The following is a 23,261-nucleotide window of genomic DNA, read 5'->3' as shown; positions in this document are numbered from 1 at the left end:
TTTTTTTTTTTATCTCACTAACATTAATGTGCGCTTTCATTGATTTATTTTTCAATCAAATATTTACGAGGAGCGCGGGTGTGTTTTCCGCCTTACGTAATATTGATTTAATATGTGAATATATTTTCTGCAAAGTAAAACGGTCTGCTAAAGTCCAGCGAGCGGTGACGTGCGTGTGTACAGTAGCGCTGATAACATCGAGCACCGATGACGCAACGTGCACTCGGTGGACATCCTATGACGTAATCGAGCCTTCGTTTCCTCAATCCAGATCAAAAGAAAATATGCAAATATGATGGCAAAAGCACAGACGCAACCACGATTCAAAATCAATTTTAAATTAATATTTTCACGACCCATCATATGTGGCTGGCCCGCCTGTGCCTTTTTCACGCATGCGGTCATGGTGAGCAATTCAAACGCCCCAAGCATCTGGCCAGCCAGCCACCTCCCAACTACGCATCGCCCCCTTGTGGTTAGCCAGCAATGCCCCGAGTGGACAGCAGGTGTGCTCTTTAGCACTGCAGCACACGCTACCGCAGTGTGTTTGTCACTGGAGGAAGAGGAGATGAAGCAGGAGGAGGAGGAGGGCGTGAAGGCCCAAATAAAGTCGCGGCGGCAGGGGCAGGGCTGGGCCCCACTTTGCTATAAATACACTGGCAACCCAGAGGCTCGGATTTGGTGGCTTGGGCTTCGGACACGGGACCGCCGCTGCCGCCATCGTAGCCTTCCTCAGGGGAATTTCATCCTCATCCTCCTCCTCCTCAACCAGGATGCCTCGCGTGGACACAGACCTCAAGCTGGACTTCAAGGATGTCCTGTTCCGGCCCAAAAGGAGCAGCCTGAAGAGTCGCTCCGAGGTAACGCCGTCGCAATTGCATCCAGGAAGTAGACACGCTCCGAAAGCCAAATCTGCTCAAATTATGCACGTGCCATCATCTTGGCCACATAGTATTTGCCCGGCAGTGTTGTTCTTGTGTCATGAGAGCTCTTGGCTGCCTGAGAGGAGCGTAACCTTCTGCAAAGGTGAAAACCATTTGTCAGGCCTTTGCTTTAATTGCGTCTCATTTAGTTAAGCTTTTCGAATTTGCTGCAACAAGTCATTGGAGGCCAAAGGCAGTCGAAGGCCCTGCTTGCCAAGTATAGTCGACCCACCCAAAGACGTGGAGACCCGCCCCCAAAAAGTGCTTAAATTATGCACTTGTCCTTCGCCAGATCACCCTTCATGATCTCAGACATTTTGAAAAGGTACGCAACGGTCGCATTTGGGCGAGCAGTGAGCGCCAGCAGCGACACCAGTCCGGCCGGACTTCTGGGAAACGACGAGTAAAAATAGAAAAACCGGAGGCGCGTGCATTTCCCATGTGGCAGTGCCTCAACATGTCAATGTGTGAGCGCACAAAAGTCTACACACCCCAGTTTTTGGGATACAAGTTCAGTGTCAATCTTCACCCGCCAGTCGACAGAAAGTGTCAAAATGGAAGCCATCTGAGATACGGGGGGGGGAAAAGAGACGTGGATTTTGCCTGCCTGGAAGGAAACATGACTCGGAAGGGCGACAAATTGGGCCGCACGCGAGGAACAGTTTGGGATTGACTTGCCCCTTTCAAAACAAATAGATGTTAAATGATACCTCTAGAGAGAGCGCGCGTACCATTGGTGGAGCATTTAAGTTGCTGCTCATTTAGTCACCGACTGTGGTTGCCAAACAAACTGACAACACTTCTCACGATTACATTCATAGTCAGGCTTGGCGTGCAAAGGCTGAGAGCTGATTTGTGATTGGCTCGTATTTGTACTAGGTGGGCCTGCAGAGGACTTTCACATTCCGCAACTCAAAGCAGACGTACTCGGGAATTCCCATCATTGCCGCCAACATGGACACCACCGGGACCTTCGAGATGGCCCAAGTCCTCAGCAAAGTACACACCTTTTTTATATTGCTTGGTCAGAATCCACAGTTTTGAAAAACAATGAAACTAACCATTTCCCGCCCAGTTTTAAATAAACGCCGCCAGCATAAATGAAGATAAAAGAAAAAACGAGTCAAATCTTGTACAATGACATCAAACTCTTGTATAGTGAATGATTTTATATTTCTTCAAATAACATTTTACTCATGTTCCAGCACACGCTGTTCACGACCATTCACAAGCACTACTCAGTGGATGAGTGGAAGAACTTTGCTTCTCATCACCCCGAGTGCTTGGAGGTAAAGCATGAGTTAGGCAGAAAAAAATCGGAATAAATATTGCTTATCGCAATGAAGGATTTTTCTATTGCAGAAATAATACTTTCCTTGCACTTATACTGCTATTTGAAAAGGCTAATTGAAGTCAATGTTTGTCATTTTGGGGCGGCGGTTGTGGTGACGTTAGCATGTGGCGGCTAGCTCGGGCAGCGGCAGCGGAGACCTGGACAAGCTTTGCGCCATCGCTCAGGCTGTGCCCGCCCTCAAGTACATTTGCCTGGATGTCGCCAATGGCTACTCGGAGCACTTTGTCGACTTTGTCAAGGCGGTGCGAGCCAAGTTCCCGTCGCACACCATCATGGTATGCAAACACACACAAAGGGATTTTGATCAAGTGGACTGATATAGTTCCTTAAGAGGTACTATGAAGATCTTTTTGGAGCGACTGATGAGGGACTATTTTTGTTATTTTTCAATCAGGCCGGTAATGTGGTGACCGGGGAGATGGTGGAGGAGCTCATCCTCTCCGGGGCCGACATCATCAAAGTAGGCATCGGACCAGGTGGGCACAATGCACCATCCCACATGTCACTTGTTGCAAGGCAGAATCCAAAGTGTTTGTTCCCATTCAATCTGTGCTCTGTGCAATATAATATGCGCAGCAGGCTGCTTGAGCGCCATCTGGTGGCGGGACACTGACCAAATCACTGCTCCAAATACAGTATGAAGTTGCTTTTGTGTATATTCGAGGGTCCGTGTGCACGACTCGGATCAAGACGGGTGTCGGTTACCCTCAGCTGAGTGCCGTCATCGAGTGCGCGGACTCGGCTCACGGCCTCAAAGGACACATCATCTCTGTAAGTATAATCGTCACGTTGTAGTTGCACCAGCGAGTCTTGGTCAGTTCACAAAGTGGCCGTTAGAGGGTACCCTCGTGCCAAACCACAAGCCTGTGAGGCGGCTGGATTTTTATTTATTTTTCCGGTTCTTTCTCTGCTACACGCTTAGGACGGTGGCTGCAGTTGCCCCGGAGATGTGGCCAAAGCATTTGGTGAGTGTGTCAACGAGCGAGCGTCTTCTTGTTTTGACACTCTGCTGACACCGAAGGGGACAAGCCTTTGGCATTCAAGGGGAACTCGATGTTCTGACCTTTGACCTCAAGGTGCGGGCGCCGACTTTGTGATGATGGGCGGCATGCTGGCGGGACACGACCAGTGCTCGGGCGAAGTGATCGAGAAGAACGGCAAAAAGTTCAAACTCTTCTACGGGATGAGCTCCGACACAGCCATGAAGAAATACGTGGGGGGCGTAGCAGAGTACAGGTAACATTTGAGGGCCCTGTGGGCCATTAAAGCAGCCACACAGAACTCCGACGATATCGACGAGAAGTCCTTATCAAAATTAGAACAAATATAAAAATAATCGTTAACGTACTGTATATTTTGGGGGGGGTCAGGGCGTCGGAGGGTCGCACAGTGGAGGTTCCGTATCGGGGCGACGTGGAGGCGACGGTGCGCGACGTCCTGGGCGGCGTCCGCTCTACGTGCACGTATGTGGGCGCCGCCAAGCTGAAAGAGCTGAGCCGCCGGACCACCTTCATCCGTGTCACACAGCAATCCAGCCAAATGTTCGCTTAGCGCCCCCTTGAGAACATCTTGGGATTCCTTGCTGTCGACCGACTCGCCACCCTCGCAAATGATGCAAATGCAAATCGAGGAAGGCAGACGACGGCCACGGCGCCTCGGTCGGCTGCGGCGTCTCCTAAATTGAGTCACTGCTGCATTTGGCGCGCAGAAACACCAAAGGCAAATTTTTTTGCTGCTCTGTTGAGACGGGCAAGAAAATGTAAAATTATGTCACTTGTCACTGTTGGTTCAATGCAATAAAAGTGCTCGCACAGATCTGCCGACTTGCCATTGACTTGTTTACATTTGGGGGGACTGACTACAAATTAGTTTTTTTGAGGAAAACAATTGAGTTAATTTTGAATGAAACAAGTTAAAGTTAGACATTTATGATCAACAAAATGCTACTAGTGACAAAGTTAGTCATTTTTCAAGAAAAGCTTTCCATCTTGTTTTTGAAGATGGAGGCTGCACAAGGAAGACAGACGTGACAGACGGCTGGGCCAAAAACACACCAAAAAAACACAAAGTGCCCGTTTATTCCCGATATGTAAAGATTTCGTTTTGTTTTTTTCCAAAGAGGTGCATTTGTATACACAGGCGTCAAAACCGTACAGCCAAGAACAGGAGGGGGGGGAGGGGGGGGAGAGATGACTGAGTACATCACGGTCCCCCGCGGGCCTCGTTGTCTTTTGCAAGCCAGCGTCAAGTCAAGTTCTTCGGCTTGCAAAGACGGTGAAGCGGGCCTTGGCGACTTCATCGCCATCGTTGTTAATCGTGTTAAACGGCGTCTTGTAAATACACGTCACCTTGAAAATCCATTCAAACATTCAAAGTTTCCTTTTCTGCCTGAGTTGGTTACCCAAAACTAAATTATACAAATCCTGATTCAATAGTCAAACAAAAAAGTGCCCAGACTGTTTTTTTCCTTGAAATCGTCACCCAAAAGAGCTCAAACTCTTCTGTTTTTTTTTTTAAATCATCATATTGTGCAAGAAAAAGAAAGTGATCCTCCGTGTTGAGGACGCTTGTCGTAAAAAAAAAAAAAAAAAAGATTAATGTTGACATTCTGGTCATTTCCTGTCTGATGACACGACAAATCTACAAAACAGCCATCTGTCGGAAATGGCCCATGCTACAAGCAAAGGGAATCAGAGAAAAAAAATCCAAATCTTCCAACTTTATACTTCTACTTCCCCCCTCTTAAGCCCCACCCCCTTATCAATCCGAAATCAACAACTTTTACCTTTAAACCCCCAAAACGACATTTACATTCCGTCATTTTCTTTAGGTTCATCCTCACTCGTCCAACGTTGCCGACATTTGTCATTCTTTGGACAGAAGTTAGCGGTCAAAGCTAGCTTCTAGCTAGCTCGGATTCCAAAGTGCTGCAAAGCATCAAGTTTTCATGTGCATAATTTTTATGAATTTATGTTCTTTTTTTTAAATATATAGTATAAAAATGTGGTCCCCACTGTGGCGATGAGGGTTGTCTTCACGAACCTTGAGTCAGGTATTCGCATTCACGCAATATGGGTGGGGCCAATCTGGTACAAGCAAACTCCCGGTTAGCGCGATGCTACATCAACTTGGCACACGCGACGGGAAAGAGAAAACATTAGTTAATCTCATATTGCACATCACGATATATACGAGGGAGGGAGAGGGTGAAAACCAAAGTTGCCTCCTGGTCGAACGGAAACAGTCAACTTGCCTTTGGGAATTCAAAAGAATAGAATTAGGTTGACGTGGGAAACAACAAGCAACCCCGACTTGATTTACTGCATAGATTGGAGAGGACGAACGTTCAGGTACTCCCGTAAGTGATTTGGGATTTTTTTTTCTGGGCGTTGCTGGAGGATCGCCAATGAAATGTTTATTGCCAACTACTCCAGTGGAATGATTCCGTGTGTTTGTGTGTGTGTGTGTGCATAACATCCACTCATATGCAAGCAAAGTGCATGATATTGCTTTCTTAGGTAACCATAGCAACGCAATGACTTGGCTTTGGCTCCGTTAGTTACATTGTATGTGTGTGTGTGTGTGCGCGTGCGTGTGTGTGTATGTAAACCTGAATTAGAGAAAATGTCGGAGGTTTCAAGAGGCTGACAGGTTGGGTTTGATGTTCCAGAGGGGAGGTTGAGGAAAAAAAATATAAAATAATGAAGTTGGACACTTTCAATCCACACAAGGCATCCAGATGACTTGAAAACAAAGTGGAACCCTGTTTTTGTATCATTATAAAAATAAAGCATCATCAGAATCTCCTACAAATACATGCCACCTTCACCAAGCACAATATCGTCTTCATCATCATCATTTTCATCTCGCCAGCTCGCTAACTCGACGCCAGAAGATTCAAACATGAGGGCCTTTCCAGTGTTTCCGTCTCATCCAAGACAACAGGCTCCGCCCCCAAAAAGCCAACAAAGACAAAAATAAAACAGCCGGCTGACTCCTTCTTTTCCTCGTCATGTGCAAACTGCAAGATTCTCTTTCAAGACTCCAAAGTGGAAACACTGGACATGAGGGGGGGGGGGGGTTCACCAAAACAAAAGTTCATTCACTCCTCGCCATTTCATTCGAGGCCCATCGATGGGACCCCGAACAAAGTGCTGCTGCTACTTGTTACTCCCCCTCTGGCAAACTTACAGTACTGCATTCAAAAGAACTAAATTAAAGCCCCTCATTCAATCTTGTTAGAAAAATCGAAATCGGCAAAGCCAAACGTTGGCTGACTCACTGCAGTGTGTTTTCAAAGTCTGATATCGTTTTGATCAAAGCAACTTTGAGCCCCTGATTTGCCCAATGATCGTTTGAAGCGGGTGAGAAGGATAAAAAAAAGTGGCGTTCCCTCTTTCAAGGCCGCCGTGTCACGTTGACATGCGGACAGCGGACGGGACGTGCGCCACGCCAGCTGGCGCAAAAACTGCAAAGCCGGTTTGTGTCGGACCAGGTTGATGGCTAAGAAAGCGACACTGGATCTCGACTGTCCGACAGTGAAGGTGGGCATTCGCACTTTTGCGAATCGTCACTTGCCAAGATTGGATCTTCCCTCGATGGTGACTTTGACCTCATGAGGGATAAAAGTCAATTTGGCCGAGGGCAGATCCTCGGCTTTTTCCACTTTGCGAGCCTCGGGGGCCGACCATCGGCGCTTCCTGCCACTGGTGCCGCTCAGCTTGCTAGGCATCACCACCAAGTCCATATCGCCGTTTTGCACAGCAATGGCACCATTCTCCCGCTCCCTGTGCACAGAGACCCGGGAAAGCGCTTTGGGGGCTTCCAGGAGGAACCCGTGGGCTGAGCGAGGGGCGACCGGCTCCGGTGGCTGAGTCTTGCTCAGGGATCCGTTGCTCAGGTTCTTGAGGGTGAGCGAAATACAAACATCGCCCACTGCAAGCTTGGTGCAAGGTAGCTCCAGGAGTCGGCTGGTTCGGTCCGGGCAGCACGACGACCACCCTTGGCCGAAGACGAAGAAGGGATACTCAGCCAACACCTCCACGCTCACCTGCAAGATCGGAGAACATCTTTGGTTTAGGCATTTGACTCCGAAGATTGTTTGTCTGGAGCTTACCTGGGAGCGTCGCTCGCCCACAGAGAAGTGCACGATGGCAAAGTTAGGCGAGGCGTGGCTCCCGTCGATGCGCTCCACCGTGGACGAGTCGATCTTCAGCTCGCTGCTGATCTCGGCGCTCTGGATGAAGTCCTCCGTCTTCAGCTCCTCCACGCGCTTCAGTTCGCCGTCCGCTAACTGGATGATGGATCCCTTCACGAAATACGCCGGTAGAGACGGAGGAGCCGCCACCGCCGACGGAACCGTGGGGAAGTGGAGCTGGGCCCGGACCGGCCCGCTTGAGCTGCCCCGGTGGTATGAGCCAGCAGGGTGGTCACCTCCGGAGGCCCGGGCGGAGGACAGCGCGCTTCCGTCAAGCGGGATGATGACCGGCCGGGCTCCTGGAAGGAGCACGTGCTGCTGCAAGCTGCCGTGGTAGCTGACGGCCGCGTGCTGGCTGCTGCCCGCCCCGGCGATGTAACCAATCACGGGGGACTGCGGGTAGATCCCGCCGGGGGTGAGCCCCACACACGGTGGTTCGGCTGGAGAGTCACGAGCGGTCTGGACCAGTGTCTGCGGTGACAACGGGCTGACGCAAGCTTTCAGATTGTCTCCACATGAGGGAGGTGGAAATGTGTGGTTGGAGGACACAGGCGTAAGCTTGAGTGGCTTCCCAGGGTCGCCTCGGGATAATGACAGCTGGCGATCCTCCAGCACAACGGACGTTCTCGAAGGCTCGTGAATTGAGTCCGGCAAGGGAACCGCTCGGCGGGCCTCGTAGGCGTCGTGCAATTTGACCCCGCGGCTCCGCTCCAGCCCCCCGTTGTGAAGCTCTCTGGAGTCCTCTTTTCCGGCGCCCGCTACATCCGCGTAAAGCGTGGGAGGCGGAGGCATGGCGGCGGCGTACCGGACGGATGCTCGCTCTTGCATCTCGGGGAGTGACAACAACCTCTGACAATAGGACGAGGGCGGCGGAAGGAGCTGAGGGGCCACGTAGCTGGCGTACGCTGCGTTGTAAGGCGAGGTGATGAACTGAAGATTGGCCGGCAGTTGGGTGTAGTGGAGCGTCCCCCCTCCTGTCTGGGGCAGGGGCGACGTGCAGACGGCGGAAAGCCTCGTCGAGCTGGAGGTGGAGGGGGGGGATTGATAGCGAGGGGCGTCCGACTGGGCGGTGCTGCTGGCAGCCGGCCAGGTCGCGTTCTCCGGGGGCTTGGCGGCAGGTGGAGCGACTAGGGAGCGGCTTTGTGGACCATGCGTGCTGGGTGGGATCTCCCTCTTCTTTGGGGGCAGACATTCGTTACTCCTTTCAAGATTGGACTTCATCCTGATCCTGCTCCAGTGCTCTGCCTTATCTAATCTTGCGTTCCTTCTCACTTTCCACACAAACTATGAGGGCGACCGGAAAAGGGGGGATTCAAGGTACGCGGTTGGGCTTCTGTGGGGGACTCTAGGCTAAGTCGGAGCACGTCACGCGCTGGCACCTGCTGCTGCCGTCCGAGGCGACGGGGGGCCGAGTGCGTGGCGCTTCATGCGGAATCATCGCCCTGCGAGCCTCCCGGTCCTGAAAGGCAAACACGGCGGAGCCACGTGAGGACGACCAAGGCAGTTTCGGAAAATAAGAAAAGATGACGAAACGTGGAATCTGGCAGGAATGTCCATCGCCAACGGAGCCACCAAAAGAACAAGAACAGTCCTTGGTTTTGGTTCTGAGCAATGCCCCCTTCCTTGACTGAGGGCCATGCATGCAGCCGCGGCCGAGGACAGCAAAGGCTTGACCCAGATTACAGAAAGGAAACGTATTGCCTCACTGAAACCAGACACCCACCTTCACTTGAAATGCTCGCTCACCTGAAGCTTGCTGACTTGGCAGTGCGTGCGTGTGTGAGCGTGCGTGCGTGTGTAGTTATCAGATAACCTGTAACCCAAGATGACACTCCTCTATGGGCTTCACTTCACATGTACACCCGAGTGTCAAGTGCATGCGTGTGTGTGTGTGTGTGTGTGTGTGTGTGTGTGTGTGTGTGTGTGTGTGTGTGTGTCCACAAAGCAAAAGCGCACACTCATGCATGACTACACGATTGTCCTTCTAAGGTCAAAACGCTTAAGGTGTGGAGAGAGAGCGAGAGAGCGAGAGCGAGAGAGAGAGAGAGAGAGAGAGAGAGAGAGAGAGAGAGAGGAGAGAGAGAGAGAGAGAGAGCGAGAGAGAGAGAGAGCGAGAAAGAGAGAGAGAAAACTGTATTTTGGAATGATGGGCCAGCTAGAGTCATGAGTTTCTAACAAATGTGAGAAAAACAAGTTGAATGACTTGCACTTTTTGTAGCGTGCGTGATTTGTTGAGACGATTAAGAGGCGCAAAGTAGGACAGAGCGAGTACGTGAGGATTCATTACGCGCACACGCACGCACATATGGTGTGTCAATAGTGGAATATCATGTCGTAGCCCCCCCCCTCCTGTGCGCACACACATTCACACACACACACACACACACTCAAGTGTACTCACCACAGGTCGCCCCCTCTCACAGCATTGCGCTCTTTTACTCCTCACACTGTCGTCGCTTCCTCTTACGCTACGCACACACACGCACACACACACGATACAGACAAACGCAGCAGAAGTTCCTCTTGTTCTTGCGCCGCCACCATAGCAGCACAGCACTTGTGCAGCGCAGCGTGTAAACATTACGTAATGATGTCATCAGAGTGCACTCGCTGAACTGAAGGTCGGCGGCTACGCTCACAGCTTGCACTTTTTGATTTGACGCTTTTTTTTTTCACCCCAGAGGGGTGCTGGGCCACAGGCCCATTCCCAAATAGCTGCGTGCGTGTGAGGATTTGGGAGGGAGTGGCGGGATGGGCAAATTGCCACTAAGCTGCTCCATTGCTGCCACAGAGTACGCATGCACGCATATATACACACAAGAACAAACGCAGCCGCCACATGCGGGCAAAAGTCCAAGCCAACAACACCACCGTGTAGTTTTCCTTTTTCTAAGAGGTGTTTTTTGGTGCCGTGTTCAAAGTGCAAAGGGAAGTGGCGGCGGCGGACAGATGGAGCCGGCGAGAGCGAAAGGCAAAGCCGAGAAAGAGCGAGCGAGCAAAGCAGATGGTGGCGGAGAAGAGGCAACATCGAGTCAGCCGGCTCGACGCAGCAGGGGAGCGAGAAATGACGAGTGAATTAAAAAAATGAGTGAGAGAGGGCGGAGGCAGGATGAAAGCTTTGATTCCAAACTCATGCAGTCAGTGCAGGCCCAAGGACACCAAAGGTCACTGAAGGCGGCGCCAAAACGCAATCTCGGCACGCTTTGCTGTCATCAAAGCTGGCAAATATCAGAAAAATTGAAATGCAAGCCGTGGTGCATTCACCAAAGCTGGTAATTGTCCAACCCCTCGCGAAGAGGCGGACGTTCATATGCAGAAAATGGCAAAGGCGCTGGCAAATTGCTGCCAGACCAAAAGGGACGTGTGACAAGACGGTCCCTGAAGGCAGCGCGAAAAGCTCGACTGCACTCTCAGCACGCCGCCTTCTTGAAAAGAGCGCGGGACGTTTCTTGACACAAACGTCAGCGGTGATCTCAGCACTAAAGCGTTGCAGGCTGACGTCGTGTCTGACAGCTGTTTGCACGCGCGTGTGTGCGTGTAACATACAGGAAATGCCTTCTTTGACCGCAGCCATGCTTTTCCTCATCTTTGGGAGAAAAAAAAAACTTGATTTCTTTCTTTCCCTTGAGGAAAAAATTTATTCTTGTTTGAAATAGAGGAAAAAATATTATTATTATTATTAATATTATTATTTAATATTATTATTTAAAAAAATATTGAATAATTTTACTTAAAAAATATTTATTCATGTATTTATTTCTAATATTAAATATTTTGTTTAAAAAATATTTTAAGGTCTTATTACATTTAGTTGTTTATTTATAATATTAAATATTTTATTTAAAAAATATTTTAAGGTCTCTTTTTTTTTTAATTCTGTACTTTTGGATGTACTACATGCTGACATGTCAGGACTTGTGCAATATTTTTGAAGAGACCATAATGTACATTTTAAAGACGACGTGGCACGAGAACAAACTTTCAAAGTGACTCTTGTATTTGAATGCCCTTCCCTTGCCTGTGCTGCCCCACAACCCTTAACACGCACACACACGCAGGACGCACTGTCAAGCAGAACCGGCTTGACGGGCCGCACTTTTCTTGTCGGCGTCTCGTCAATACAACGACAAAGGCATGCTTGCGGGCGACCGCAACGCACGCCGAGGCTGCGTGCGTTCACAACAGTCAAAGCTCGGGCACTCTGTTGGCCTCATAAGCAGCGGCGGTGCTCTTTGCTGGGTTCTGCCCAGAAGGTGGATCAATGCTGCACTCGGGGATTCTGCGCACACAAAACGGGACAGACGAGTTCACCGTTTGTGTATTTGCGTGGGGGGGGGGGTGCTTTCTGCCTGTTATACAATCCATATTGTATAACAAATGGTGGCAAGTGGGCGGCGCCCATGCACCATCTGGTGAAATGAAAGCTCCAAATAGTAACGGCGTGCCGTACAACCTGCAGGGTTCCCAGAGTTCAGCTAAGAGAAGGGAGGGGGAGAGGGGGGTGGGGCAACCTGCAGCTGGCCTCCGGCTTCACCTTAGTTTTCGTGCAAGTCAAAGTGAATCGGAGGGCTGAATTTTGGAGTTTAGTTTCAAAATTGACCGCGAGGTTGCTAATCGACGCAAGCTTCAGGGGCTCAACATTCAAATTAAATAAAATCGAGCCGTTGTCTTGGGACGCGTATGCACGTTTCCACGGCGACGCAAACAAACACATAAAACGTAACTTGCCATCCTCGCTCGGAAGAAAGAGTACAGCGATGAGAGATTCCGCTCCGTCGAGCGGTCGGCTGTTGTTGCCATGGCGAGGAGATGCTATTTTAGGTTGAATGACTCCGCCCGCCTCCGATGAGCAGCGAGCAGGTATCGGAAGCTGCCAGTGGCAGGTGCCGATATTGTGCCGAGCCGCGCTTGACCGGCTTCAAATGCTTTTTTGGGGTGGGGGTACACCCAAACAAGGAAGTCTGACCTTACAGCAGATGAGACAAGCTTTGACGCCACACCTCATTCGACTTGCGCCCGCGTAAGCCATTTACACTTCAAATAAGAAAAGAAACGCCAGCGGACACGCTCACTTCGCTTCTGGTGGATTCTTGCAGCCCAGTTAGGGAATTTAAAAATCAAAGCAGAATTTGCAAACAAGCCCAGAGGAAAACTTTGGAGCCCACAAAAATGGTAAAGCGCTTTAATGAGCAGGTTCAAATGATGTGAATTGAGGAGGGAGAGGAGAGATGAGTGGGCTAGAGAAGGAGAGATGAGGTGAGAAGAAGAAGGAGGAGGAGAGCAAGAAAAGAGACAGCGGCTGGTGAAAAGCTCACATTGGCTGCCATGCCAAGATGACAATCACAAAGGTGGAAAAGTTTGGAGAGTCGGTAAAGAGCGGACATTCGTTTGGAATCAACTCCCTGCTCGCAACGTTACGATTCTTTTGGTATTTAGAAATTTAATTAGAAACAGAGAGGTGGTGGTACCTGAGTGGAGGAGGAGGAGGAGCTACGTGGAGGAGGCGGAGCCTGTTGTCAGCAACGTACAGTGGAGGGCAAGCCTTGGTCTGGGCTGCTGTGCCACAGCTCAAAATGTGTCCGCTGTCCGGATATGGCAACATTCCCTCAAGAAAAGAAAATCAAAAACGGTCATCAAGATTATGTCATGCAAAAATCACACAGTGTCGTGTCGCTAACCAAAACCGCAGCTCCTTTCATATCAAAATTCAAGCGTTGAGTCGGCTACTTACGCAAATTTCTAAAACGGGCAACAAACAGACCACACGCAAACTCTTTGCTGGAGGGAAGAAAAAAATAGGAAGTTCCACGGATGCCCAAACAAGCTCCAATGGACGGCCTCTCCTCAACTAGCAATGTGCGACGTGTCTTCAATCTAGGTCACAACACTGCACGACAATGCCACAGCAAAACAGCCGCCGCATAGTCGACTCACTCCAATAAGGACATCAATGAAATAGCGTCAAGATGCTTTCAACTATGCCGTCCCCCACTCCCACGCGCTCCATTTAGGCGTCCCGCAGGGTGCAAACGCTTGACAAGCACAACGGCCGCGCAGGGTGGGTTGGGCTATTCCACCGGTTGTTTCTTTTTCACGGGCTTTTTTCCTGTTATTGAATTCCAGTCTCTCGAACGCATATCACCTCCCCCTCCGCCCCCCCATCGGTGCAAGACCATTGTTGCTGGCCACGCCGTCTAGTGTCCGGAGTGGCAGTTCCAAGTAGCGTACGTGAGTCATTATGAATTATTTCTTTTCCTTTTTTGACCTATTCAAAAGCTATTTTTGTTCATTTCTTGCTTTTAAGAAAATATGTTTTATATTATTTTCAAAGCAATTTTTTAACAGCAAAAAATTGAATCAAATTCCACATTTGATTATTTTTTATCCTTTTGTTTTTTATTCTTTCTAAATATTGTTTATAATCATCAAAAATTGAAATTAACCTCCCAAAATGCTTTTTTTCCTTCTTCTGTATGTTTCTGATGTCATCGTTTTACATTAACACACCGAGGAAAGAAAAACAAAACCTCTTGTGAAAACTACAAATTCTATAAACTTATAAACTCTTATGACATTAAGCACCATTACCCACTCTACGGTTATCATCACACTTTTCTTATTTTACAATACAAATTCGTCGTTAAATTATAAAAATGTTGAATTATCTACATTTAAAGTGCATAACTACTTGGCAGCAAGGTCTTCAAATGTTAAGAGCCGCCACTGTGACGCAATTTTCTTGAGCATGTCGCGATGGAGCGTCTGCTGGTGCTTTCGTAAGCTTGAAAGGCTTGGATGACTTGCAGGGCAGGGGCGAGTGTGACTTCGGTACTGGCTCGTCTCGATACACAAAACTTACACACGCAATCCTCCTTGTAGTAGTAAAAAAATGACAACGTGAGCGATAGGCCAACACTCGGGACTGGGAGTAGTGCAAGGGGGGGGGGGGGGGGGTATAAACAGAGTAAAAATAGCCTCGCTATAGCAGGCTTCCCCACAGTCCGTTATGTAATGGTCCGAGCTGAGATGAATGACATCACGGCGAGTCTCGCAATAACAAAGCCGCTGTGCCCTTTGCAAAAAAAAAAAAAACTATAGTAAGTAGTCGTGCATTAGCAATGTCTTAAAAAACGGGCAGAAAAGCCCCGACGGAGACACGTCAAGCCGGGCTGGAATCAGCTGCTCGCCTTGCGTGTCAACACACTTCCGCGATAGTAAAAGACAGATTTAAAAACAAAATGCACAAAAGGGGTGACATTAGCGCAAACAAATTGCACAACGCCGACTTGACTGCTCGTACCATCAACGTAGCCTCGAGTGCTGAAACCGTGAAAAAAAAAGAGCTAAAGTGACGGAAAGGAGTGGCGCAGTTCGCAGACCCGCGCCGAGCAGCCAGAGCTGTGGAGCGCTTGACGACCGGAGCAACTTTCCCCCGGCGCACCCGAGACGCCCCAGCCCGGGGCGGGGAGCGAACGCAGCGTTTGGTGTGGGGGCTGCTTACTGTTTGTGGCGGCGGCGGGGCAGGCCGTGGCTCCCGAGTGGCTCTCTCCTCCCGTATCGTCCGCGCCTCGCCTCAACTCGGCTTGGCTCGGCTCGCGGCACCGCCACAATCCCCTCCTGCGTTGCGTGCTCGCTGTGCTCCGGGGGCTGGCGGCCGGAAAGCGTCGCTCCCCTCCCCACCCGGCTGCTCAAGTGTGCTGCGGCCGCGCTGCCCCCACCAGCAGCAGCGTCACGCAGGCGCTGCTACTTCACGCAGCCAGCACACCGCTCGCACTCACATAAATGCACGCAAAAACAAACTAAAAACAAAATAGTAGCAGTACAGACCAGCGTTCGTGCACACGCTTGTGTGTATTTTTTATCCGAATATTTTTGTCACCCCATTATATTAAAACCGTTTTAATAGAATTAGGGAGGCTTATGAAAATTCGACGTATTTGTATGTAAACAAATGTAATTCTTCCACGCTGTAATTCAATTTCACAATGATTTTTTTAAAATTCAAACCATTCTTAAAATGCTTATACGTATAAATAGGACTGGGTTGTTGTTTTTTTTAATTAAAATATTGAAATACGTTTTTAACAAATGTATAGAATAGCAGTACATAGTTCTTTTTATTTGTAACTTTTGGTGAATTTTGTGAGCAGAAGTTGGTGTCAGGCGCTTGCCCCATTATCAGCTGAAGCTGACAACGACACCATCAACTTTTTGTTAAAGTTAAAGTCCCAATGATCGTCACACACACATCTGGGTGTGGTGAAATTTGTCCTCTGCATTTAACCCATCCCCGTGTGATTTTGATCCCTCCCCTGTGGGAGAGGGGAGCAGTGAGCAGCAGCGGTGCTGCGCTCGGGAATCATTTGGTGATCTTGATGTGTAGCCCGATTTTAGACGTCTATAGTTGGTCTATGTGTACACTGTAAAAAAATTACTGTAAACTTTACAGTAATTAACTGGCAGCAATTAACCAGTAACTTACTGTAAAAACATTTTACAGTAATTAACTGGCAACAATTAACCAGTAACTTACCGTAAAAACATTTTACAGTAGTTAACTGGCAGCAATTAACCAGTACCTTACTGTAAATACATATTACAGTAGATGTACTGTATGTGTGTGTGTGTGTGTGTGTGTGTGTGTGTGTGTGTGTGTGTGTGTGTGTGTGTGTGTGTATATATATATATATATATATATATATATATATATAGATAGATAGATAGATAGATAGATAGATAGATAGATAGATAGATAGATAGATAGATAGATAGATAGATATACATATTAGAAAAATAATTTATATATATATATATATAGGATATATAGGATATATATATATATATCCTACTATGATTTTGTCATGTTTACGAGGTTTAACTGTAACAATTACAGCATTCAACTGTAATAATCATACACAGTAAGGTTACTGTGTTTAATACAGTAAGTAACTGTAGATTTCACAGCCATTTTTAACAGTGTAGCCCAAAAATTGATGACAAAATTAAAACCAGAAATATTAAACTAAATAGATAGATAGATAGATAGATAGATAGATAGATAGATAGATAGATAGATAGATAGATAGATAGATAGATAGATAGATAGATAGATAGATAGATAGATAGATAGATAGATATGGCCCAAATCTAGACGACAGAATTAAATTAATCAAATATGAAATATTAAAATCCAAACCAGCTGTAAGTTGTATAAATAATGTTGTATTGCTTCATTTTAAACAACCATTGAGCCGTGTGAAGTGTGGTTATTATTTTAACCAGACGTCTAAATGTAGACTTTCCTTAGACCATGTGTACGATTAAATTAAATAGTGTATATCATTTAATATATTTTAGTGAATACTGTTTATTCGCCCAAAATATGACACCATAACTGGTAAAATAGAATATCAACTATTTGATAGTTTGGGTGGGGACATATTTTTATCTCGCCCCACTAGGGGGCAGAAACTCACTTTTGTTTCCGGGTCGTCTGATTTCAGAGGAACCGGAAATAAAAGCGAGTTCCTTAAGGAAGAAGCAGAGAGAGGAATGTTTTCCGCGATCTGCTGAAAAACAACGAGACAAAGAAGGGCTGCTTCTTGTGTGTTCTAGGCTACGTTGTTTTATTCTGAACAATTTCGAAGAAAGACGTTTCTGTGTGTCCAAAGAATGCTTTTGCGAGTAGTTTGAGTTTGTGTATGTGTGGGGTGGCGGTTCGGTAAAGTTAACTTTCTTTACTTTTTAAACACGGTTAAAACTCCTTTATCTTACATTTTTAATGTAAGGCATTATATGTTGCATGAAACCTATCAAATGACCCAAATAAATCGAATAAACTGTTTAATGTAGAATGTGTACGTCTCTTAACATTTTTGCGCCAAAACAGGATTTTTTGTTTCCATTAGCGGAAGAAACCAATGTCTTTTTAAAAGTTAGAATCTCCGGGAGTAGCCTACATTTAAAAATTACATTTTATTTTTGACAATTATCCTGCATGCTTGCGCTCTAACCCAGTTTTTAATCATTTTTATGTATGTTTTATACATGTAAGAGTTGCACATCAATCGTTCAAGCTGCTACTAATTTTGAGACAATTTTCTTGAAAAATAATTTCCTGATACTCGTAGTCTTGTAGTGTAACACATGTTATTACAGTTGTTTTATTAATTTTATTTCAAGAATTTTAGTCTGTCCAATCTAAATGTTCTTTTGTTTTTTTCCCCCCAGCAGAATTATGTCCTCTAATTATCTTAAAGAGTGGAGGAGGAAACGGAGTACAGTGGAAGATCAGGTTTTGGGTCTTCAATCCTTGTGGAATTAAAGAGCATCAATGGAAAAAATAAATGTGGACCCAACCAGGTAATTAATATTTGGCATACTGACAGTTACGTGATTAAGATGGTCTTTCTTTATGAAAGTACTAGTTATAGTCACACTTTATTTCTTCATAATTATTTATAGTGTAATCCAGTCTATAATGGGTGGTCCCCAATTGCCATTGAGCAATTTGCCAGCAATTAAGAATTGCCACGGGAGAATCTTGAACCTCAGGTTTTGGGTTATTCTTCGACAGCTGGGAGGGTATACAAGTACCTCATGCCAGAGAAAAGTAAGTAACAAGTTATTTGAAGGGATTAAACTAATTGTCATCTCTGCACTAATTAATTTTTGTATTATATTTCTGTTTCTGTCAGGGATGAGAATTTTCTGCGGATCCGCGGATTTCCGTGTTTTTTCCCGTCTGAAGTATAATTTTCGTGAATCGTGTAGACAGATCTGATAGACCCCCCAACCCCATGTCTATTTGTGGACATGCATTTTGCCCCTGACAATAGGAAATAGTTGTTTAATTTTTCTTTAATTTTTGTAATTAAAAGGTTCTGCTTTTTAAGCAATTTAACATTTTTTGTTTTTTTTCATTCTGACAAATGATTTTTATGTTGCCACATTAAAAGCATTTGTTATTTTGTAGATTATATTCAGTTAAAAAGTCCCAATGATAGTCACACACGCATCTGGGTGTGGTGAAATTTGTCCTCGGCATTTAACCCATCCCCTGGGGGAGAGGGGGGCAGTGAGGAGCAGCGGTGCCATGCTCAGGAATCATTTGGTGATCTAACCCCCCCAATTCCAACCCTTGATACTGAGTGCCAAGCAGGGAGGCAATGGGTCACATTTTTACAGTCTTTGGTATGACCCGGCCGGGTTGAACCCACAACCTTCCAGTCTCAGGGTGGACACTCTACCACTCGACCACTGAGCTGGTATTTAAACCTATTACCAAGTACAGTGTTTTTATTTTGTAAAATTATTTTTATATTTTGAAAGTTTTCCATTGTGTCCTTTTTTATTCCTACATTATAGAGCTATTTTTTGTGACTTATTTCTTTATTATTTTTTTTTTACACATTTTGACTGTGATAGTTTGGATGTTTTAAAATGCATGTATTTAAATTTGCAGTTAACACCAAGCTAACATAATCATAACGGTGCTACTGAAACCTAGTTGAAAGTCCAAAAACACACTATGTATATTTTCACAACAACCTTAAACTACACAAAGGTAAGAGTCTTTTAGACCGGAAAACGCGTAGTGGGTAGTATTTTTTTTTTCCGAGCACAAGCTCGTTTAAGGTATAGTAGTGTAACCAGTGACATCTAACGTTCACACATTTTTTTTCGGCTGTTGTCATCTATATCTCACCACACACTGCTTTGAAACATTCCTGCCTTAGCCACAAGACAAAAAGCAAGATAATCCAAATTGTCACAAACATCAAGCAGGTTATAATTCTAACAACCATTAGGGCAGTGGTTCTTAACCTTGTTAGATGTACCGAACCCCACCAGTTTCATATGCGCATTCACGAACCCCTCGTTAATGAAAAATAATTTTGGGGAAATTCAAGACATGGATGATTTTTACTAGTGCACAAAATGAGCCGTGCATGAACATCACCTTGCTCAAAGAACAAAACCAACACTATGCATGACCTCACAACAAATTACATACTGGCAAATCAGAATTTACCCAATAAATTAGGTTTGTTCGGACCTCCACAGTGGAGGCTCTGTCTAACCCTTGAGACCGACTCACCGAACCCCTAGGGTTCGATCGAACCCAGGTTAAGAACCACTGCATTAGGGAGTGCACTTGTACGTTGACAACACGCCTCACACACAGCTTTGCATTGTCATTAACCACTAGGGGGTGCACTTTTTTTTTTTTAAACAGACGAGAGGACTTCCTCATGTCTAATAACGGCAGAAAGGTGAAAACACAACTACGATTACAACAATTTGACGCACGCGACACATACACTAAAGCAGGGACGCCTCAACTGAAATGCAGACGCGCTTCTGGTGTGCTGCAGACGGCTGACAAAAAATAAGCACATGTGCCAATAATGCACAGGCGAGTAGTTTTAATTTTCAAATGCACCTCGACACAAAATGTATTCAAAGGTATTTTAGCGTGAAAAAAAAATTCAATAATGGCACATTTTCCCACGTTAATCAACTTTGTCAAAGACTTGAGCATTAGTTTGTTTTCCATAGGTACCAAACGAAAGGGCTGGCTCACTCACGTGCATGCATCTCAGTTTCAGGTTAGGGCAACTATCAACGCTGTTAAGGGTTGGGGGACAAATCAATGTTGCAATTGCGATCGACATTACGTGGCCGTGACGATTAAGCTCTTCTTCAAATTTTGGCCTCGGGCTTAGAGGTGCTGATATTCAATGTCTGCCTTCAGTGGCTAACACTCTTTCAATGGCTCGGCACTGAGTGAGTAGGACGTTCCCCAGTGGCATAATGCTCCTTGTATTAATTATTATATATAAATTATATGACAATTAAAAGTGCTGGTAAAAGAGCGATATTTTTCCCTGCAAAACACTCGAAGAAAAACTAAACCTCCAGTTTGGTTGAAGCGCCCTTTAGTAACTTCAAAGATGACTGACCCGCTCCATCTAAATCCGAGTCTCCTGGTAGCCCGGCTTTTCGGCTGTGATTTTTCTTCATCCGTTTCCGTTTGGTACACACAAAAAGCGACGTTAAAGCAGAACGGCGAAAAAAATAAATACACGGATAATGGTAAATCTAAAGTCCTCCTACACACACTATTCACAGGTGATGATTCCCAGATTTAATTGTTGGCTATGTACAGAAAGAAAGGTGTCGCTCGGGTTGGTTGAGAGAGCCGGCCGTCAAACGTCACTTTTCTTCCCCGCGTGCCTCCTCATGTGCATGGACAAATGGCGCTTGCGGGTGAAGTTGTTCCCGCACACGGAACAGGCGAAGGGGTTTTCGCCCGTGTGCGTCCTCATGTGTGCAATCAAAACACACTTGAGGGAAAAGCGGTTGGTGCACACGCCGCAAGAGAACGGCTTGACGCCGGTGTGTGTTCGGGAGTGCGCCGCCAAGTGCGAGCGCTGGGCAAAGCCCCGGCCGCACACGGAGCAGCCGAAGGGTTTCTCCCCGGTGTGACTTCGCGTGTGTGACAACAAGTGCTCCCGGCGGCCGAAGGTCTTGCCGCACACGGAGCAGCTGAAGGGTTTTTCCCCGGTGTGGATCTTCATGTGGCGGCTGATCTCGTAGCGGTACTTGAAGCTCTTTCTGCAGGTGGAGCAGGAAAAGGGCTTCTCACCCGTGTGGCCCCGGATGTGGCGGACAAAGCTGTCCTTGCGGCTGAAGCTTTTGCTACAGAAGGAGCAGATGAAGGCCTCGTTGCCCCGGGACGCTCGGCCGCCCTTGGAAACCCCGCCCCTTCCCTCGCCGTCATCCGTCTCGTTGCGCTCCGACGGCGGGGACGAGCCGTTACGTGGTCGGGCTTCTCCCGCTTTGCTCCTGACATGAGGGAGGGGGTGGAAAACAGGCAGAGAATTTCCCATCAAGTTCCACGTCGAGCAGGAGAGGTACGTTTGTTTGGGTCTCGTGCAAAGGCAGTTTGTGCTGACGTATGGATGTAACATTTGACTGCGTTGGTGCCTCAAAGTGCAAATGTTGGTGCATTTTTGCTATTCACAGAAGAACTCAGAGTGCAAGTTTTACTGTATTTGACTTGCCTACTGAGCACCAACCTGCAATTTTGTAAATTCCTTATTTGTGATTTGCACGGATTTCCACTTGTGATTTTGAAAGCCTACCTAAGATGTGACCACTTAGCTGGGTCATCTTCGTCTTCTCTCTTCACTTGGAACTTGGTAATGTCATCCTCCCGCAGAAGGTGCGGCAACTCGGGCCAGTCCTGGTTCTCGTCCTCCTCCTTAACGTGGGATGGCTCGGCCTCCTTCAGACAATCGGGCGCAACATCATTTTCTTGACATGCCCTGATGGCTACGGGACACAAAGACACAAACACGGTACGTCATACACACACGACCCCACGTACAAACACGACCCCACCTACAAACATTTGACACTTTTAACACTCCCTTCTCGTTTTACGACCAGATTTTTCACATACAAAAAGAAGTTTCATAATTTTGCGTCCGGAGTGGCCGTTAAATGAAGCGACCTTTCGCGACCAAGCTTCCGGGATGCTCGCGAGAGTCCAGCAGTTGTCGTTGTCGCTCGATCTCCTCTTTAGATCGGCAAAGTTCCTCCTCGTACTCGGCGATGGTCCTGTCGAACAGTCCAAAGATTTCTTCCATGGCGGCATTGAGTCGCTCGTTCACCAAGGCTCTCAGCATCCGGACTTTGCACATCTCCAAAGTTGACTAGTTTCCACTCGCCTTCTCCACTGGCTTCGGAAGCAAACGAACTTCTGGAGTTGGCCTCGTAGCAGTTAACAGGCTAAGCTAACAAACAGAACGCTCCACGATTACACCGATTCGGAGCTTGGGTTGTCGTTGACCCGCAAAAGCGGAAAGATTAAATATTAACAACCGTGACAGTTTAGTGCTCTCAGATCGTCATGTTTCTCACTGCGTCCAAAAACAAAACTAATCTCACTTCCGTTTGCTTTTGTTGTTTTAAAATGCGTAGTGTTTCTCGTGCTGCCACCTAGGGCATGGGAACAAAGAGCAGCTCGATGGTGACGGGCGTTTGCCCAATGGGGTTGATCTTGAATGACATCACGCTCGCTCATAAATATTCAGCAGATACGAAAGGTTGGAAAAACGTTGGAATGGCAACAACAGCGGCACACATCATTTTGGAGGAGGACGACGTCCCATGAGCGAAATTCTAACACGGTTTCGTTGCAAAACAGTGTGGAATAACTTAAAGGTTAGAGTGTCCGCCCTGAGACTGGAAGGTTGTGGGTTCAAACCCCGGCAGGTGTTGTGCTCGATTTGGTTCCCCCGTGAGATTTTGTTCCCCCTGCCGCGGGAGCGCGCACGCCTTGTTTGGAAAGCGAAAAACCGATGCCGTACGGCGTCAGCACTATGTTGTTTTCAATAAAAACATGAAGAATTCACGTTTGCGTCAGTCAATTTAAATTTTTATAAAGGATTATTCTCATTTGATGTCTTTAAATTCATCCGCGTTCTGCCATTGAAGCGGGGTGCATTCAAAGACCAGTCGTACAGACGGAACACTCACTCACTTCACCAAAAATCAACGATATAATTACGTGAGCTCTTTGCATAAACCTCGATGCAAAGAAACTCCTCCTTTTGGGTACCGTTACATGGTACAAGGAGTATATATTACAAAGGAGACTTTATTCTTAAAGAGTTTTCATGCCAGCCCGGCAGGGGCACACGCCGGGCAAAATAAAACAAGACACAGCATCTCTCTGAGATATTACTGTCCAGCGATGTCTGTTGACATTAATGAG

At 46.9% G+C, this 23,261-nt stretch overlaps 3 protein-coding genes and 1 long non-coding RNA gene across 9 annotated transcripts; 2 read left to right on the top strand and 2 right to left on the bottom strand.

Moving 5' to 3' along the window:
• Window positions 1-552: 552 nt before the first annotated feature.
• Window positions 553-4,092, top strand: LOC125987446 (GMP reductase 1). Its single transcript, XM_049751852.2, has 9 exons — window positions 553-860; window positions 1,803-1,922; window positions 2,129-2,212; window positions 2,379-2,552; window positions 2,672-2,753; window positions 2,942-3,048; window positions 3,200-3,242; window positions 3,354-3,513; window positions 3,648-4,092. Exons 1-9 carry the CDS (start codon window positions 774-776, stop codon window positions 3,826-3,828), a joined length of 1,038 nt encoding a protein of 345 aa, XP_049607809.1. The 5' UTR covers window positions 553-773; the 3' UTR covers window positions 3,829-4,092.
• Window positions 4,093-4,337: 245 nt separating this feature from the next.
• Window positions 4,338-15,202, bottom strand: LOC125987416 (ataxin-1). Of its 2 annotated transcripts, XM_049751798.2 has the most exons (5): window positions 14,976-15,202; window positions 12,943-13,079; window positions 9,876-9,942; window positions 7,394-8,933; window positions 4,338-7,327 (listed from the first exon to the last, which is right to left on the bottom strand). In XM_049751798.2, exons 4-5 carry the CDS (start codon window positions 8,693-8,695, stop codon window positions 6,848-6,850), a joined length of 1,782 nt encoding a protein of 593 aa, XP_049607755.1. In that variant the 5' UTR covers window positions 8,696-8,933; window positions 9,876-9,942; window positions 12,943-13,079; window positions 14,976-15,202; the 3' UTR covers window positions 4,338-6,847. The 2 variants fall into 2 exon arrangements, with proteins under 2 accessions (XP_049607755.1, XP_049607754.1); XM_049751797.2 differs by lacking the exon at window positions 9,876-9,942.
• Window positions 15,203-16,941: 1,739 nt separating this feature from the next.
• LOC125987481 (uncharacterized) lies at window positions 16,942-18,377 on the top strand. Of its 5 annotated transcripts, none has more exons than XR_007488010.2 (4): window positions 16,942-17,078; window positions 17,708-17,836; window positions 17,939-18,086; window positions 18,172-18,377. It is a non-coding gene; the product is annotated as an uncharacterized lncRNA (long non-coding RNA). The 5 variants fall into 5 exon arrangements; XR_007488009.2 differs by having other exon boundaries at window positions 16,947-17,078; window positions 17,705-17,836; XR_007488011.1 differs by having other exon boundaries at window positions 16,987-17,195; window positions 17,705-17,836.
• A 1,003-nt stretch (window positions 18,378-19,380) lies between these two features.
• On the bottom strand, window positions 19,381-22,529 carry LOC125987449 (gastrula zinc finger protein XlCGF8.2DB). Its single transcript, XM_049751858.2, has 3 exons — window positions 21,996-22,529; window positions 21,625-21,814; window positions 19,381-21,325 (listed from the first exon to the last, which is right to left on the bottom strand). The coding sequence occupies exons 1-3, from the start codon at window positions 22,183-22,185 to the stop codon at window positions 20,686-20,688; spliced, it is 1,020 nt and encodes a 339-aa protein (XP_049607815.1). The 5' UTR covers window positions 22,186-22,529; the 3' UTR covers window positions 19,381-20,685.
• Window positions 22,530-23,261: the final 732 nt, after the last annotated feature.

Source organism: Syngnathus scovelli, chromosome 19, assembly GCF_024217435.2.
Source record: "Syngnathus scovelli strain Florida chromosome 19, RoL_Ssco_1.2, whole genome shotgun sequence".
NCBI classification, from domain to species: Eukaryota; Metazoa; Chordata; class Actinopteri; order Syngnathiformes; family Syngnathidae; genus Syngnathus; species Syngnathus scovelli.
Note: the sequence above shows the minus strand (reverse complement) of the source record. Positions and strands in the feature narration are given on the sequence as shown.